Source organism: Mus caroli, unplaced genomic scaffold (assembly GCF_978045245.1).
Source record: "Mus caroli unplaced genomic scaffold, Mus_caroli_1 scaffold_13, whole genome shotgun sequence".
Classification (NCBI taxonomy): domain Eukaryota; kingdom Metazoa; phylum Chordata; class Mammalia; order Rodentia; family Muridae; genus Mus; species Mus caroli.
The window spans coordinates 50,470,521-50,489,164 of NW_028227268.1; the positions used below are offsets into that span (position 1 = coordinate 50,470,521).

The 18,644-nt window shown below is 51.5% G+C and overlaps 1 protein-coding gene across 4 annotated transcripts in view; it reads left to right on the forward strand.

The window, feature by feature from the left end:
• Positions 1–18,571, forward strand: part of Spns2 (SPNS lysolipid transporter 2, sphingosine-1-phosphate) — a 38,702-nt gene extending 20,131 nt beyond the window's left edge. For 2 of the 4 annotated variants that reach the window (XR_015045029.1, XR_015045028.1), the window contains exons 3-13: positions 6,209–6,345; positions 11,109–11,260; positions 11,463–11,529; positions 12,812–12,954; positions 13,232–13,384; positions 13,470–13,659; positions 13,791–13,856; positions 15,755–15,853; positions 15,936–16,099; positions 16,498–16,658; positions 17,102–17,336. Coding sequence is in view for 2 of the 4 variants with exons in the window: in XM_085829834.1 (XP_085685960.1) it covers positions 6,209–6,345; positions 11,109–11,260; positions 11,463–11,529; positions 12,812–12,954; positions 13,232–13,384; positions 13,470–13,659; positions 13,791–13,856; positions 15,755–15,853; positions 15,936–16,100; positions 16,453–16,658; positions 17,102–17,579 (1,856 nt within the window). In the remaining 2 variants the exon portion in view is untranslated. Of the gene's footprint in view, positions 1–6,208; positions 6,346–11,108; positions 11,261–11,462; positions 11,530–12,811; positions 12,955–13,231; positions 13,385–13,469; positions 13,660–13,790; positions 13,857–15,754; positions 15,854–15,935; positions 16,101–16,452; positions 16,659–17,101 lie in introns of all 4 variants that reach the window. The other 2 variants (XM_021177881.2, XM_085829834.1) reach the window with 2 other exon arrangements.
• The last annotated feature ends 73 nt before the right edge of the window (positions 18,572–18,644 follow it).

An 18,644-nucleotide genomic window follows, 5' to 3' on the forward strand; every position in this document is an offset into this window, starting at 1 on the left:
CACTTTTCATTTTACTTTGAAGCCTGGAACCTGCTTGGTAGCTCAAACTTGCAATCCTCCTGCTTCAGTCTCTTGAGCTCTAGGATTACATGTGTGCATTATCCATGATAATCTATATAAACAAACACACACACATACCACATACCCTCACCCAGGCTCCTTTCTATTTTCTGATGGCCTTGAGCCAACCCTATGAAGGAGAGTGAGGCTTGGTGCCTGAGCTCTAATGCTGAGCTAGGACTCCGCCCATCAGCAGTAGCCCGGGTACCCTCCCCCCTCTGCCTGGCTCCTTTCCCTACAGCTCCATTGTCCTAGACCTGTGGGCTCAGCAAGCGTGAGCTGAGTGAGGTCTTCCCCACACCCTGGCCACAGGATGTCCTCGTGTATGCGGGAACTGCCGGGAAATCCACTCTGCCTACACTGAGGTTGGGGGTGGGGTGGGGCAGCCAGTCTGGTCTGAAAGCTGTCCTCCCACAAAGAGGGAGGCTGGGGTGGACAGCACAGGAAGCTTCTAGCTGTTGCTGGTCTTTATTCCCAGCAGAACTGCCTACTGGCTCTGTAGGCCTCTCAGTGCCCATTGTTCCTGAGGGACATATAGTTCTCTGTCCTTTGCTTGGATTGTTCCTCCTGTACCTATCCTAGCAGTGTACAGGGACTGCCACTGGCCAGTGATACCCCTGAGGGCTAGGAAGAGCTGGAGGCTCCTCATCAGGCTGCAAAGGTGACCCAGCACATTCCTGACCCTGAATTCCTTTGCTCTTAAAGGAAGTCATAAGGTCCCTGGCAAGCTAGCTAAGTCATCTAGGATGAGTTTCTCTACTCACTGGGGCCTCAGTGGCTCCAGCTGTAATGTGGGTACAGAAAAGTAGGGCTCAAGTTTTCTGATGGAATGGAGGAGCTTGGGAGCACGGCAGGCCTGACTGGCAGGTGGAAACGGGTGCACTGCTGTTCTGGGGGCCTACCTAGCTGCAATGATCCTACCCACTGCAGGAGCAAAAAGCCAGAGTGGGAGAACCAGACGGCCCTGCTGAAAATGGTGCCATGTGGCCAAGGTCCAGGTGCCTGCCTCAGGTTCCTTCAGTCACTCAGTGAGGGCTTTTCAAAGCACTCCCCTCACAGGGATGGGATGGGACATGCTAGGCCTCAGAATGTAAGCCCAGTCCTGGTCTCTAGGGACATGTGTCCCTCTGTGGCCTTCTCATGCTGCAGCCTGACCCATCTCCTGCTGTTCCCAGTATACCATGATTATTCTCTGACGTCAGGGGTGTCTGTGGGGACCATCCCCTTCCCAGTCTAGCATCGAGTGATATGATTTAAAGCGAGGGCTTCAGAGTCAGCTAAACTACAGTTTAATTCTGGCTCAGACATACAGTTGCCCTGTGACATCACTTCTTTCAGCTGGGTCGTCTTCTGTGTAAGATGAAGTTAGAGAGAGAATTGACAGAAATGATGAATGCATGTGCCAAGCGTGTGTCCAGGGCCTGGTCTGTCATAACTGATCCATCAGTGACAACTGCAGGTGTTATTAACAATAAGCATCGTGCTTCATTAACCATCGTACAATATGATTAGAAGACTTGAAATTTATATAATGTGTGTGTGAATGTGACAGTGTGCACGTGCCTGTGACAGTGTGCGCATGCCTGTGTGCTTGTGTGTGTGAGAATATGTGTGTGTGTGAGTGTGTGTGAGAGTGTGTGTGTGCTTGTGTGTGTGTGAGTATGTGTGTGTGAGAGAGTGTGTGTGCGTGTGTGTGACTGTGTGTGAGAGATTGTGTGTGTGTGTGTGAGAGAGTGTGTGTGTGAGAGAGAGTGTGTGTATGTGTGCGTGTGTGTGACTGTGTGTGAGAGATAGTGTGTGTGTGTGAGAGAGAGAAAGTGTGTGAGAGAGAGTATGTGTCCATGTGTGTGACTGTGTGTGAGAGATAGTGTGTGTGTGAGAGAGAGTGTGTGTGAGAATATGTGTGTGTGTGTGTGAGTGTGGGTGAGAGATAGTGTGTGTGTGTGAGTGTGGGTGAGAGTATGTGTGTGTGTGCATGTGTATGTGAGTATGTGTGTGAGAGTATGTGTGCATGTGTGCATGTGTGTGACTGTATGAGAGATAATGTGTGTGTGTGAGAGAGTGTGTGTGCGTGTGTGTGAGAGTATATGTGTGTGTGAGTGTCTGTGAGAGAGAGTATGTGAGAGTATGTGTGCATGTGTGCGTGTGTGTGACTGTGTGTGAGAGATAGTGTGTGTGTGGGAGTGAGAGAGTGCTGCGAGTGTGTGCATGTGCGTGTGTGTTGTCATCATGGTGAACTAGGCACGTTTCGTTACCCACTTTGACATTAGCAGGATTTGGTGACCCTTACTGATTCACAGGCTTTAAGTACATCAAGCTGTGCAATTCATGGTAGGACCTGCACTTTGGCTAGACAAGAGGCACTGCCTACTCAGATTGTCTCTGCCCACTCCCCACCCAGTTCAGACTGGCATACAGAAGGCAGTTTGTTCCTCTTCCCCCTAAACATGTGTAAGCCCTTTGAGACTAAGCTTTTCCTCGTCCACATCCTGAGCTGATCTTGGGCAGGTCTTAGGAGGCAGAGCTGACAAGAAAGCATTCTTTCTGTGGATGTAAGGAAATAATACTGGCCCTGGCTAATGTAAACACGAGCCTTGTTGACCCAGCCTACGCCTTGGAGGGCAGGGCGTGAAGCACCTTCCCCCGCACTGTCTCATCCAATACTCAAGCCACCCAGAGCAGCAGCTATTTTTATCTTCATTTTACAGATGAGGAAGTTGGCGTGGGGAGCTGGCTTAGAGTGGCTCATGAGAGTCGATTGTTAAATTTTTAGGAATTGTGTGAGCTGATTGTTAGACACAACCATTGTTCAGAACTAAATCATATAAACTTACAACTGAGTGATCTGTACTGAAAGAAGCTGATAAATTCTCAGAAGTCATCGCTTCCTAATTACTTTCCTACATCAAGCCGTTATCAGTGTGCTTAAGGTAAACTCCTTTTATCTGAATGGTGGAGACGCCTATGACTGGACAAGGTACTGAGCTCTGAGCTTCACATCTCTTAGGTGACTTGGCCTCAGCCGGGTGGAGTGTTTATACTGTGGAGATGCACAACCCCCAGGCATCGTGGGGCCCCTTCTCTGCCCCTTTTTAGAGAACCTGTTTCTACACATTTACCGGCACAGGCTGACAATGACAGAGATGTGACCTGGCAAAGGAGCCTACCTAAGAAGGTGCAGAGCTGGGGTTGACCCTGGGTAGGGTGTCTCTGTGGCGCAAGGACTGATTCTGCCCAAAGCTTAAGTCACAGACCTGAATTACCAGGTCCCCTCTCCTGTGTTTTCAAGTCTAGCAGAGAAAAGTACCCTTCATGCTACTCTGAGCAACCCACTTTGCCCTGCTCACGCCCTTCCTCTCGTCATTGCTCCTCCCCCCTAAATACTGTCTCCCCAGAGGCTGCTAAGCCACATACACATGAACCCAGTGTACACAGGTCAGTGTTGTCTGGCCATCTGCCTACTGGCAGTGGGACTGCCCTCCATGAGACAGTGGGGACTCCCTGTCTGTGTAGTTGGCCTCTACTCTACCTGGATCTCTGGATCTCACCTAGAACACCAACCCCTCCCATCAACAGTGGCATTCTCTCCAAGTCCCTGAACATTACTGTGCTCTTGTCCCAGCAGAGCCAAACCAGGTCATTAGTTCTTTGTTCAGCATCGCCTGCCTTCCCCATGAGGATCCCACTCCATCTGGCCTCTTAGCCTTGTCTTCTTCCACCCTTCCCCCTCCATCACTTTGCTTCAGACACTGGCCTCTTTCACGCCCCTCAAACACACCAAGTGCACTCTAGCTCTCCTTTCCCCGGTACTTCTATGACTGTTTCCTTGTCTCCTGCAGGTCTTTGCTGAGTTGAAACGTCACCGTCTCTTCTATTTAATACTGTATGATCTATCTTCTCTCTCACACATGTATTTTCAATAAGATTTTACGATAATGTCTATCATACTCTAAGGCAACACTAGACTCTGGATGTACACAGCAGCAAAAGATGTTTGGCAGAGATGTTCGAACAGGAATGGCCAGTGCATCAACCTCACCTCAGTCACAAGAAATGACTTAGGTTTTGCCAGATTCCTTAATTCCACCTGAGGCTGCAGGATCGTCCCTGTGCGCACAGTTCCTGAGCTTTCTGTTTCTGTGGAAAGCCTTATCTTCCTCATGCATCTGTTAGCAGCTGCTTCTTGACACCCCTTCCTCCAGGCTGTGGTCCTTCATACACATATCTCTTCACATACATTTCATATATCTATACATCTCCTGTACCTGCTTAACATTCCTCATACAGCTTGTTAATTATTAGTACTGTTGTGTTATTTATGTGCCTTTCTTCCTTAGATCATTAAGTTCCAGGAAGGCAGGAATCTCCTGTTTGTCTACCCGTGAATCCCAGACACCTAACCTTTGTTAGTATGTTGCAAACACCTAACGTATGTTGTTAGTATGTTGCAGATGCCCTGTTTTAGTTACTTTTCTGTGGCTGTGAAGAAACATCATGGCCAAGGCAATTTCTAAGTGTGTGATGGTTTCAATGAGGATGGTCTCCACGAGCTCATAGATTTGAATGCTTGGTTCCTAGTTAGCAGAAGGAAAGGACTCAGGGGTGTGGCTTTGTTAGAGAAAAGGACTCAGGGGTGTGGCTTTGTTAGAGAAGGCGTTTCATGGGGATTGGCCTTGAGGTTTCAAAAGCCCACACCATCTCAGTTAGCTTGCTGTCTGCCTCCAGCTTTTGGGTAAGATGAAAGCTCTCAGCTACTGCTCCAGCTCTCATCATGCTTGCCTGCCTGCTGCCACCCTCCCCACCAGGATGGTCATGGACCTCACCCTCTAAACTGCAAGGAAGTCCCCAGTCAAATGCTTTCTTTTATAATTTCCCTTTGTCACAGTGTCTCTTCACAATAGGACAGTGACTAAGCGTGCCCCTCCCCCTAATTTGTGGAATGAATCGATGCATGCATGAGTGACCAAGTGAATGGCAGGGTTTCCAATATTCAGGATAGCTTCTGCAGCCTGCTGGGTGTGAGGGTGGGCGAGTGACCTGGAAGATGGTAAGACCTGGAATTCCAGGCTCAAGTTTGCCCTGATTTGTTGTGTGACCTTAGGTAGACAGATCTGTCACCCTCTCTGAGTCTCTCCTTCTTTCAAGTATCTGTAAAGATTTGGAATTTTGTGTGCATGACTGTTTCCCTCCTGTGTGAGCACCGAATGAGTGCTTAGTGACTACAGAGGTTAGAAGGGGACATTGGATCCCCTGGGATTAGAGTAAACAGTGGTGAGCCACCCTGTCGGTGCTTGGAACTGAACCTGGGTCCTCTGCAAGAACAACAATTTCTCTTAGCCTCTGAGCCATCTCTCCAGCCTCTCTCTCAAGCATAATACAGGAAGAATAATGCAGGCCGTGCATGCTGGTGCTCCCAGCAGAGAGGTAGAGGCAGAGGCAGGAGGAACTCTTGTGAGTTTGAGGCTAGGGCTGTATAGTGAGACCTGTCTCAAAACAAACAAAACAATATGGGCTGGGGGGGGGTGTAGTTCCCCAGCTAGTAGAATGTTTACCTAGAATACATGAGACCCTGCATTCGATCCTTAGAAGCACATAAACCAGGTATGGTAGTGCACACCTGTAATCCTAGAACTTGGAAGAAGGTAGTAGGATCCAAAGTTTAAAATTATCCTTGGCTACATAGCAAAGTTAAGGCCAGCTTAGGTTACAGGAAACCTTGTCTCAAAAAGCAAGCATGCCAAACAAAGGGCAAAACGCAGGCTCTGGGGCTAGGCAGACAAAGGTTCCATTTCTACTAGGACATTTACTATCAGTGGGATCTTGGCAAGTCAGTTTCCCTGAGTCCTGCCTTCATCTATGAGGCAGGAAGCTCCTGGGGGTGATGCAGTAAGTAAGCCTTGAGCTAGCACTCTGAGGGAGCATTCCAGGGCTCACAGGATATGGAATAAGCTGGGGGGTGATAGAAGACTTGGAGTCCCATGTCCCCTAATCCCGCACATTCCCCCTGCCTGCTCTGGGTGCCACACACTGAAATGGTCCCTCCAGGGCCACTTCCTCCATCTGGATCCAGGCTCAGCTCTGTCTCATTGCACTTGGCCTTAGCCAAGAATGCACAACACACTCCAGCTCTCCTCTCTTCTTTCCACAGTGTTCATCTGCAGCTTCATGGTGGCTGCCCCCATCTTTGGCTACCTGGGCGACCGCTTCAATAGAAAGGTGATCCTCAGCTGCGGCATCTTCTTCTGGTCTGCTGTCACCTTCTCCAGTTCTTTCATCCCTCAGCAGGTGAGGTCCCCCAAGGTGCTCCTGCTTAGCTGCTCCCCAACCCTGTGTCCAGTGTGCATATCTCCAGGGAATGTTGTTCTGTGCTCCATAGACAGAGGGCTGCTTCAAGGCAAAGCCACGGCAGGTATCTCTGTGTTCAGTTATAAACCAGCCCCACAGATAAGGACTTCTCTGTAATGACCTGGACTAAGAGGCTTGCAGCCCTGCATGGCAACCTGAGCATGACTTTCTGAGCAGCCTCTAGCTTGACAGGATGCCAGGAACAGAGCGAATAAGTATACCCTAGGAATAAAGGCCTTGGCTTCCAGTCCTGGCTCCCCTTAATTCTCTTGTGCAAACCTAGGGTAGTCCCTGACTCTCTGTTTCTAGCTCAGTTTGCTCTTTGATGACCAGCCAACCCTTTGAATCAGAGTCCCAGGAAGGCAAATGTCAACTCAACATCAAGGTGGTTTTTTTGTTGTTTTGTTTTTTTGTTTTTTAAATTATTTATTTATTTAATGTAAGTACACTGTTGCTGTCTTCAGACACTCCAGAAAAGGGAGTCAGATTTTGTTAGGGATGGTTGTGAGCCACCATGTGGTTGCTGGGATTTGAACTCCGGACCTTCAGAAGAGCAGTCGGGTGCCCTTACCCACTGAGCCATCTCACCAGCCCCCCATCAAGGTGTTTTAAGATACTGTTGGCTTTCACAGTCCTGGGTTTGAATATCCCAATTTGTTGGCCACTGAGCTTTGTGACTTGGAGATGTACTTCACAGCTCTGAGCCTCAGTCTTCTCATTGTTAAAATGGGAATAATCCTATTCAGGCTGGTCTTCCATGGGAAGCAACTTAGTTGATGAATGTCCGACATGGAGCATGACCAGAATCCAGAAAATCCTCCTTTCTGTTTATTCTTTTCAAGAAGGCCTGTGTAGTCTCACGAGGGCAATGAGCTTCTCATGACTAGGAGTAGCCAGCCACGTGATGAGAGCAATGCAGGAAGAAGAACCAATGTCTATCCGTAGGAGCTTTTTGTCCATCTCTGCCTTTGAGAGACAGGGGTGGATAGATGTAGCAGATGTTTCATGCTCACAGCCTTCAAGATGTAATAAGTGCCAAACACTGAAGAAGAACTGTCCCCTTGCCTTCTGTGGGTTCCAGGAAGGGCTTCCTGGAAGTGACTGGGAAGCCAGTACTTATATTGAAGGGAGCCCAGACAGGGGCCATACTCAAAGATGTAGGGACAGTGAGTGGGTTGTGTTGAGAGAAAGATAAGGGTATCGTGGCTGGAAAGAAGGGTAGGGACCAGGTCAAGGAGGGCCTTGAGTGCCAGGCCTGAGGCCCAGTCATTCCTCCTGAGGCAGCACTGGGACCTGGAAGAGCCTGATGCTTCCAAGTGGGTCTGCAGAGCTATCTTTGCTTTAGGGAGGTGGGTCAAGCCCAGGACAAATCCAGGCTCAGCGCGGTCACCATAGAAACAAAGGACCAAGTCAGGAGCCCTCAGAGCCTTGCCCTGCCCCTGGCTGGCCCCCTGGGCCTGCTTCTGAGACTGATCAATGAGTCTAGGTCTTGATGCCCTTGATCACTTGCTTTGTAACAGATTCAGTTGCTTTGTAAAAACTCTTTGTGATAACCATCCAAGCACCACAGGGGCTTTGGGGGGCATTGGCAATGTGATTTTAAAGTTAATTTGGCAGAGAAATTGCTTCAAGCAGCCAAAAAGCATGAAAAGTAGCAGTGAGTGGGGTATGCCCTATCAGTTGTCAAACAATGGCCATTCTGGCTAAATCCGCCAAGGAGCAGACTAAGTAATGATTGATCCATGAAGCAAGGCCCTGGGGAATGGGGAGCCAGTGCTGGCTGAGGGCACATCTCTCACCAGTGGCTCCAGGGAAATGGGACGGCCTCCATGACTGAGGAATCAATTATGGTACTACGTCAACCATGCTGCAGAGTAAACTTCAAATGGGGAAGTGAAAGCCAAAGCAAGGCTGAGAAACCTAACTATAAACCAACAAGAAAAAGACAATGGCTGATAGGAAAATAAACAAAGTGTTGTCAAGGCATTCCAGAACATTCTAAAACATGCCCAGTGGCCAACCAGTGGAGGAAGAGATATCTCAGCCTCTGCAGGAATCAGAGAAATGCGAAGCAAAACAACAATGAGATGTCATTTCACACCCATCAGATTGGCAACAATTAAAAAGGCTGACAATACCAAGTGTTAGTACAGCTGTGGGGAAGCCCAGCCGCCTAGCTGTTGGTGGGAGTGCAAATTGGCGGAGATTCTTTGGAGATCAGAATGGCAAGATACTGTAAATTCCTGCTATGTCCCTACATGGCCCAGCTTCTGTCTGGAGGGACACAGCCAAGAAAAACTCCAGCGTGTGGACAAACAAGTGTGAGGATCCTCCTAGGGAGAAAGGAAGAAAAAAAAAAAAAAAGATGGAAAGATGGTTCAATGGTTAGGGGTGCTTACTGCTCTTCCAGAAAACCCAACTTTGGTTCCCACTCCCCATACAGGGTGGCTCTTAACCAACTGTGCATCCGACTCCAGGGAATCTAACTTCCTTTCTGGCCTCTGGTACTGCACCACACATACACACACACACACGACACATAAACACACTTGCATACATCTCATTTTTAAAAATCTTTTAAAAAGTAAAATAAAAACAGAGATGCTGGAAAGATGGCTCATCGGATAGGAGTACTTGCTGTGCAAGGGCAAGGCTCTGAGTTCGATTCCCAGCAGTCTGTGTAAAAGCCAAGTGTGGTGGTGTTCTACTGTAACCCCAGACCTGGGGGAGTGGGGACAGCTGGCTCCTGGGGGCTCACTGACCAACCAGTCTAGCTGAATTGGTGGGCTCCAGGTTCAGTGAGACACGCTATTTCAAAAACAAAACAAAACAATAGAGAGCAATAATAGAAGATACATCCAACATTGACTCCTGACTTCTGTGTATACCTGCACACACTCATGCACACACTTCTTGTGTGCACACACACAGAGAAAAGGGAGGGAGGAAAGAAGGAAGGAAAGAACGAAGGAACGAAGGAAGGACAGAAGAAAATCACTCAAATGCTCACCACTGGGTGTGGGGAAGCTGGGGAGATGGCTCAGGAGTTAAAAGCACTGACTGCTCTTCCAGAGGTCCTGAGTTCAATTCCCAGCAACCACATGGTGGCTGCCTCACAACCATCTATAATGTGATCTTATGCCCTCTTCAGGCATACAGGTGTACATTCAGATAGAGCACTCAACATATATTAAATAAAAATTTTTTAAAAAATGCCCAGCACTGGGCCCAAGAAGACACCCAAGATGTATTCATATGGAGTGACTAGTGGAAGAACGGACTTGCTCAATGCCAAACACCATTCTTATATCTCAAAAAACAATGAAGCACATGGTGAGATTTAAAAAAAAAAAAAGTGGAGCATGCTGGGTGGTGGTGGCACACTCCTTTAGTCCCAGCACTTGGGAGGCACAGTAGTCTCTGTGAGTTCAAGGCCAGGCTGGTCTACAAAGAGTTCCAGGACAGTCAGAGCTACATACAGAGAAAGAAGCTCCAAACCAAAGCATGGAACATCCCCCTTTCTGTCCGTTTGAAGCACAGAGGACACTGAGTGCTGTTTCTTGGGACTTACATGTGCAGCATAGGGCAGAGACAGCATCAGTCCGGGGGCCCCTGTGTGGGGCGGGGACAGAGTTGCCTTAGCATGCTAGCAGCTGAGAAGACTGATGTCTCTCTCCAACGGGTTCCAAGCATGAAACAGAAGAGGATGTTTTGTACTTTGGGGCTAGAGTAGGCTTTCTTGAACAAGGCATGGAGGGGGAAAAAATCAAGACTTGACAGCATCAAATTAGATATCAAGAAGCCTGTGAATAGTGAAACTGGGTAAACAAAGAACTGAGAACAGTGGTGACAGATGACAAAGGATCTCACCCTGAGATGCAGAAGAAGCTCATATCAATCCATACAAAAAAGACAAGACGACCCAATAGGAAAATAGGCAAAGGCTGCGAACAGTTGATCTGCAGGGGAAGGAACAGCAGGAACCAGGGAGACTGAAATGGGGTCAAGGTGGAGGGTCAGCATCCCCAAGCAGAGACAGCCAGGAGCCAGAGAGGTGGCAGAAGATGGCTGGAGAGAAATAACAGGGACAGCACGGGAGAGCTGCATGTGGGCAGTGCTGGCTGAATGGGTGGTAAGGGTGGGGCAGGGAAACTATGAACAGTCTGGGTTCTCAGGCCCTAGGCAGCTGTGGGCCAGGTCCACCAAAGGGTTTGGACACTGACAGCCGGCATGGTCATACCCTTTTCCCATTGCTGGCCTTTGAGGTGTGTATCAGAGAGGAGCCCACCAGGTGTCCATGCCCACACCCCCACCCCCAAACACATACACAGGGTCCTCAGTGTGGTCAGGTTTGGTCCAGCCTTCCTGCTTGGAGGAGGGGCACAGAGCAAAGGTGATTTTTGAATCCTGAAGTGAGGCCAGAGAGGCAAAGATGCCCCAAGTGGACACAGCTCCCAGTGCTTCTGGGAACCCAGAGCCCTGGCTTCTCCCAACCTAGGAATAATCCATCCCAGTCAGGTCCATCATTTTGAGGGGTGTTCCAGGGCCCCATGTAGCCTGTGGCTATGGTCACTGCTGAGGCTAGTCCTGGTCTTATTCTCCCTGCTGGTTCTTGGACCCTGCCAGGGCTGGGATATAATGGGATAGGGATGAGCAAGCCTAGGAATGGCCGGTCCTCCAGAATTTTCTGTTTTCCTCCACAGTACTTCTGGCTACTAGTCCTGTCCCGAGGGCTAGTAGGTATTGGTGAAGCCAGCTACTCCACCATAGCACCCACCATCATTGGCGACTTGTTTACCAAGAACACACGCACACTGATGCTATCTGTCTTCTATTTTGCCATCCCCCTGGGCAGGTAAGTGTGAACTTCCACAATTAAGGGGAAGAGCACCAAGGTCCCCTAGAATTCACTAACCCTGCGTTAAGCAGACTTGGATGCTGGCAGCTGTAGAGGACTCCTGGACCAGCTCTTCCACAGGCTGGCTGGGCAGGAGGAAAGCAAGAACTTCCCACTCAGCCTAGCTGCTGGATCTGACATGTGTCTGTCTTATCTGCAGTGGCCTGGGCTATATCACAGGTTCCAGCGTGAAGCAGGCAGCTGGAGACTGGCATTGGGCCCTGCGGGTAAGGCCTAGGTCCCCTCCAGTCCCGACTCCAGTCTTTCCCCCACAAAGAACAGCCTCGCTCAGAGACCAGGCTTTGACCTTTAGGCTTCCTCCCTCACTAGCCTGGGCTCTAGGTCTTGTCTCCTTAGATCAGCTCAGACTGAGGTATCAGGAGAGTTAGACAGATCTGTCATCCCCAGGGCCCCAGTCTAGGGTTGGAACCCTCCCCCCAAGCCCCAGGATTAGAGAGGATGAGGATTCTCTCACCATGTCAGGAAATTCCAGGTCCACAGCGCAGCTTCCTGCTTCCAGTACTGGTTCTGTTCTAGGGCGAGGTTGGGACAGGGCCTCTGTGTGGGGGCCCTTAGGGTCTGGAGCCACTTCCTGTTCTGTTGGAGGGTTGGGGCAAGTCACCAAGGCCCCAGGACAGTGCAATCGGAGGAAACAGAGATCCCCCGTCTCTCAGAGGAGCGGAAGCTCAAGACAAAGTGTTTTTTCCTCAAAAGCAGGAAGGAAGCAGCCACCGTGGAATTTCATAATGGGAGAGGGGTTAGCCCTCGGATGGGGGCGGGCTTACACGCAGAAGAGTTCCCCTGCCCACAAGGAGTCAAGCTTTCTCTTTTCTCTGGGGCTGTGTAGAGAGGCCTGGGGATTCTATGCTTAATGTGAGGCCCGACTCAGGGAAGACCCACAGGGCCCTGTAAAGAACAGGCCACCTGTCTGGTCAGCCCTTCCCTAAAGTCAGTGTTTGAGGGACACACCTTGGAACATTCCTACCCCAGGGATTAGGCAGATGGGTATATGGCGCTCTACCCCTACAGATGAACTCTTCTGCTCAAAGACGTCATCCCCTACGCTTTTCATCTGCCTGCCTTTCTCTCCTGGCTACCCATCTACCCATTCACCTACTTGTCCATCCATCCATGCATGAGTACATCTATCTATCCATCTGTTTGCTCTCCCATTTCTTCTTCATCCATCTGGTTAGCCACCTCTCCCTCAACTCCCTCCCTCCCTCTTCTTCCCCCTCTTCTCTTTTTTCCTCCTCCTTCCCTCTATCCCTGAAGTCTGTCAGTCTTCCTTGAACTTGTTTTCCTGATCTGCCTTTGGTCTGGACTCTCCACTTTGAGCCCTCTAACCCTTCCCCTGGCCTCATCCCCAGTGGCTTTGCTCAGCCTTTCTGTTACTCGGCTGGGCAGATATTATTAGCCTAGGAAAAGGGCCTGGAGCCCAGGTAAGTTGCCTGGGCCCTCCTATGCAGCAGAGACAGCATTCAAACTTTACGTTTTCCATCCTACCAGGTTTCCCCTGTCCTGGGCATGATCACAGGAACACTCATCCTCATCTTGGTCCCAGCCACTAAGAGAGGCCATGCTGATCAACTTGGGGGGCAGCTCAAAGCACGGACCTCTTGGCTCCGAGACATGAAGGCCCTGATCCGAAAGTGAGTACGACCACGCAGGGTGTGGTGGGAGGAGACGTGGCTGATAGCCTGCCCACCACACTCATCTGCCATCTACACTGCCTGTAGTGCTGAATGACATTTTGGCCTGAGAGTTTATTGTTCCTGCATCCTGAACCCTCAGCCGGGCCTGAGAAAGCGCATTTCTGTTTGGGGAAGGAGCAGGTAGCTGGCTAGAGGGGAATAGGCTGCCTCCTGGGCCCTGGTGTAAGGGCTGCCTGCTGCCCCAGCTCAGTTTCCCTCCCTGGATTCTCCCCAGCCGCAGTTACGTCTTCTCCTCCCTGGCCACATCCGCTGTGTCCTTCGCCACAGGGGCCCTGGGCATGTGGATTCCCCTCTATCTTCACCGTGCTCAAGTTGTACAAAAGACAGCAGAGACTTGCAACAGCCCGCCCTGTGGAGCCAAAGACAGGTAAAGCCTGGACCCAAGGGACAGATGCCTCTGTCTCAACCTTGGCCTTGCTCAAACCATACTCTGCTATCTTTTGTCCCCACAGCCTCATCTTTGGAGCCATTACCTGCTTTACTGGCTTCCTGGGCGTAGTCACGGGCGCAGGAGCCACTCGTTGGTGCCGCCTGCGGACTCAACGCGCTGACCCATTGGTGTGCGCTGTGGGCATGCTGGGATCTGCCATCTTCATCTGCCTCATCTTTGTGGCTGCCAAGACCAGCATTGTAGGCGCTTATGTGAGTCCACAGGAGGTTGGGGAAGATGGGCTAGAGGTGCAGTCTGACTTGCTGGACCCTCTGTCCCCCATAGGGAGGGTCCTGTGCCCCTGCCCTGTGCCCTCCATGGTTGCTTTCTTCTCTGTGAATAGATCTGCATTTTCGTTGGAGAAACACTGCTGTTTTCTAACTGGGCCATCACTGCAGACATCCTCATGGTAAGCCAGGAAGGCTACAATCACTATGGGCTGACTGACCCAGGCTTCTAAATTTCATTGCAGTAGCTTGGGTGGGTGGGTAAAGAATAAGCAGTACTTGCTGCTGGGAGAGGTGAACCCAGAGGCAGGGAGGGGACGGGGGATATACAGGGGTAGGATCTGGGAGAGGCCTGGAAACAGAATTGAGCAGGTAGATATTGGGGTGCAGGGGCATGGTTGTCTCTAGTCTCAGGTTGTGGCTAGGAGGCTGGTAGTGCCAGGCTGGCACTGAGGTGGTTCTGCCTGCCAGGACTCCTCCCCCAGCCATTGAGTGTCCTAGCATTCTGCTTTGCCAGCTCAGGCTGGGTCCTAGGCTGGGTCCCAGGCGTGCCTGCCGAGTGCCTGCGGCTGGCTGGACAGACAGAGGCTGTCTTTACGGGTCCAACAATGGCCTCCAGACCAGCAGGCCAGAAACAAAGGGCTGTCTGAGCAGCCTGCTCAGGCTTGTGTTCCTGGGTGGGGACAGGAGGAACAGGGGAGGGGCTGTGGGCCTAGTGACTTGTAGCTCTGAGTGAAATGGGGGGGGGGCGGATGTCAGGAGCGAGTGTGACTCCTGCCCTTGGTCCTTTGGGAAATCTCTAGATGGGTGTCAGGAGACTACAAAGGACTGGAGATGGAGTGGGAGAAGTGTGGGACAGGGGAATAAATGCCCTAAGCGTGCTTAGGGGCTGGTGCTCAGGCCAGGAGGCCAGGGTCTGGGGGCCTTTGTAGTCCCTCCCTTTCAGGAAACCTGCCATGCTTCACTCTATGCTTTCCCACATACCTGTGTCTCCCACCAATGCCTGTTTCCTAACCATTTATAAGCCATGGAGAGGTGGTGGGGAGGACTCTGCTAAGAGCCTCACCAAGGGGCTGGGCAGGGATGGGTCACTACATAACCCGAGTGAGAAGGGTGGCAAGACTGAAGCAAGTGTCTTTGGTGCTGGGCAGCATGCCCTCCCCTGGCATCTCCTCCCCATCAGTCCCCCGAGATCTGTTGGCAGGGTCTGGGTCCCAGGGAAATCATGTCCCAGTTTTACGAAGTGTCCCAGCTAAGTGACTAATTAGTGGTGGAAACGGGGCCATGCAATATCCTTAGATCTAGATCCCTCCCTGTCTTATCACCACCAGCAGGGTACTTTGAGGGTGCTGGCTGCTGCCACTGTACACAATGATGGATGTCATGGACAGTGAGAGTGGTTGGAGCTCGTGGTCAGAGGCACCTGGTACTGCGTGTCCTAGTCTCTCCAATCTTCGATCCAATAGGGTCAGGGCCTATTCTATCTAGCGCAGGGCGACCTGGGGCCTGGTGGTTCTTAGCCGGTGTCAAGTAGAGGTGCTTTGGGGGTAGGATTCTAGTTCATAACCTCTCCACCTCAGTCAGCCTCATCCTTGCTGAGTCCTCAAAGAAGGAAACCAAGACAGGTGTTTAGCTTGTAGAAGGGAAAGGCAGGAAGCCTAGAAGCTGGAACTCTGTCTAGAAGTTGCACACCTCCACATGTGAGCCCTCAGAACAGGTTCTCTCCAGGAGCAGAGCAACCTGAGCTCAGCCCGGGTTAAACAGGAAAGAAAGAAAAAGTACCTCCAGGCCTTTGAACTCAGCTCCTCCATGCTCCAAGAGCTCTGGCCTGAAGATCTATGCCAACTGATACCCAAATTGTGCTTCATGGCTGAATGTGCTAGGGAGGGAGGTGCGGATTCCCATCGCTGGGGATGAGCTGCCAATCCTACATGGTGGGCAGGGAAGTACAGGCCTGGGTGGGAGGAGTGAAGATATCAGGACAGGAAGCTGAGGCTGTGGGGGTTTCGGAAGTGTCCTAGCCACAGGGATGAGCCTCGTGCATGGACCTTATAGCACTGACCTGCCCTTTCTCTTCCAGTATGTGGTCATCCCCACTCGGCGAGCCACTGCTGTGGCCCTGCAGAGCTTCACCTCCCACCTGCTGGGGGACGCTGGAAGCCCCTACCTCATTGGCTTTGTGAGTGGCTGGAGGTGGGGCTGGCCTGGTGTGGGGCACAGGAGATAGTCCTATCCTGACACCCATACCCCAATCTCCACAGATCTCGGATCTAATCCGCCAGAGCACCAAGGACTCCCCGCTCTGGGAGTTCCTGAGCCTGGGCTATGCCCTCATGCTGTGCCCTTTTGTCGTGGTCCTGGGTGGCATGTTCTTCCTTGCCACTGCTCTCTTCTTCCTCAGCGACCGTGCCAAGGCTGAGCAGCAGTGAGTAGGGTTGGGGTGGGCACACTGTGAAGCAAGGGACTGTGACAGCTTTTACCCTAGCGTGGAGGGGATAGTGAGTTTCTCTGTACTTCCAGGGCTAGGTGACCTGTTGGAGGCCAGGACCAGCTAGCTTTATAACACTTGGCTCCCAGTCTTCCCAGGCCCTAGCTAGTATGTTATAGGCCCAACCCACTGTGGCCCAGGGTAGTAGATGCCAAGCCCTTTTGTGGTAGCTGTAGACAAGGGTTTTTCTCTGGAGTTCCTCTCAGGGTTTTAGAGCTGGGAGACCCATCCCCTTCTCTCACTTTCTGACTTCTTTCTCCTCTTTTCTCTATTCCTCTCTCTCTCTCTTCTCCCTCCCCCCTGGGTTTTCCCACCTCCCCCCTGGGGCTGACGAGGTCCCTGCCCAGCGCCTCCGGTCTACCGGCCCCAGTGATTCGATGTGCCAGAGCCGTGCCTGGGCCCAGTCCCCGCTGATGTACCACCCTGACCCCCGCCCGTCTCTCCCTCAGGGTGAACCAGCTGGTGATGCCGCCTGCATCCGTGAAAGTCTGAGGTGGTGAGTGCAGGCCAGGAAACTCCTGTGGGAGGAGTGGCCCTGAAGGAACAGGGAACAAAACACCTTCCAAACCATCTCTTCCCCTAGCACACGCCCTCTGCCCTGGGTCTGCCCTCTTCCTCTGAAATGTTGACATGGAATCTGTGGATTTGTGGGAGCTGCCTTCTTCCAGTAAATCAGTGCCATCCCCTCCCTGGAAGGGCCGGGAGCATAGGTCAGCACTGGAACTTGCCAGGTCCTGCTGTCTTCCTAAATCCTCCTGGACATGTCAGGGTGTAGCTCTCTGACCTTCCCAGTGGCCTAGCCCTGAAAGCTTTAGCTTCCTGGTAATGTTAAACAAGAGTTGGAGCCCCAAGTTCACAGGAATGGCGGGTGAAAGCTGAGGAAGCCAGCTTTGGAACGATTCCCAAAGTTCCACCTCTGACCTGACCCCCTTCCCACAGGTGCCACTGGGACAGCAGTGAACTGCAGTTTAGGTTGGGAGAGGTTCTCCAGCATCCTGGACCGGCAGGACGGTCCCAAAGCTTCCTGTGTAACTCACAGTTGGGTACCCACCCTCTTTGGCCTAGGACTGCCAGGACTGAGTGGCCCTATCTTCAAGAAGAAGCCGCGTCCTCAGTTAGCCTGGAAGGCTGTGTGTGCTGGAACCACTCAGTCGGACACAACTCCAGCCCTGGCTGGGGCCTGGAGGGCCAAGATAGAAGCCACCGTGCAGCGGGCATTTGGGGAGATTCTGGCCTGCCCTTAGCTCATGTGATCTTGAGGGAGCCACTGTCGTCCTCCTTCGACAGTAGAAGCAAGGAGCTGGAGCTTCCTCCATTGTGTGCCATGCAAGGCACACTCCACAGCTTTGAAGAAACAGGTCCTGGGCTATACACAGAAGACATGGCTCAAGTCTCAGGACCTCAGTTCCGGTTCTGAGGTCCGCCAAAGGCTCTGGTGTATGGGGACCACTTCCCCACTGTTAGGCTCTAACCTTGGGAACAGCAAATTCAGCCTGGCATATGTAGCTGGGTATCCACTTCTGGGTGTTCCTGGCTGGGACAGTCTCCCAGGATACTGTCTCTGCTGTCTTCAGCTAGTTCTTTGCCTGGAGGTTTTCTCAGGTGGGAGCACCCCCTTAAAGAAAGCTGCGGCACTAGGCGGTGAAGGCCCTGGTGGTAGGCTGAGAACTTGACAACCTTTCCTTACCCCAGCCCCCCAACTCCTGCAGTACCCCAGAAGCCACCTCATCCTACAGGATGCCCCAAGAGTTCTTTCTAATGAGGAGTCAGATAAGATGCTAAAGGACTTACCCACACTACTTCTTGGCCTAGGGTATAAAACTGCTGGAGATTGCCCACCAGTGCCTATAGGTATCATACCCCAACTGACTCTCCTGGGGCCAGGCCTTCACCCCAGCCTTTGATCACACTCTTCCCACACACACACAACCCCTCACTCCCCTGCAGCCACCTTAGTCACCTCTGGGCACTTATCCCCAGCTTTACACTCCTTGCACGCTGTAACCAAGGTGGCTCTGGTCCTGGGGTACCATTGCAACTTACAGGAAAGTTCCAGAACCAGCTTGGAGAACAGTCCCTGTGGCTGTATCCCACTTGCTGTGGCTTCAGTGGTGTTAGTTAGTGGTACCCACCCCACCAAACTCTGGGGCACCCTGGGGGTTTGGGCGTGGGTTTGCAGAGGGTGCTATCCCTAAAGACCAGCCTGGCTCCCACCCTAACCCCGGCAGGGGCCCTAGCAATGTTTTCTTGTTGTACAAGAACCAGGTCCAAGTGTTGCCTCCTCTTCCTTCCGGAAGCTGAACTGCTCCTTTATTTTTTAGAGCTGCTGATTGTGAATCTCAAAGTCTTAAGAGAGAAGCCAAATATATATTCCTCTTGTAAATGAATAAATAAACCTATTTAAATGTTTTGGTGGCTCTCCAGTGGAACAACCTGGGGAAGGGAAGGGCACACGGGCCCTAACCCTGGAAGGTTGAGTCAG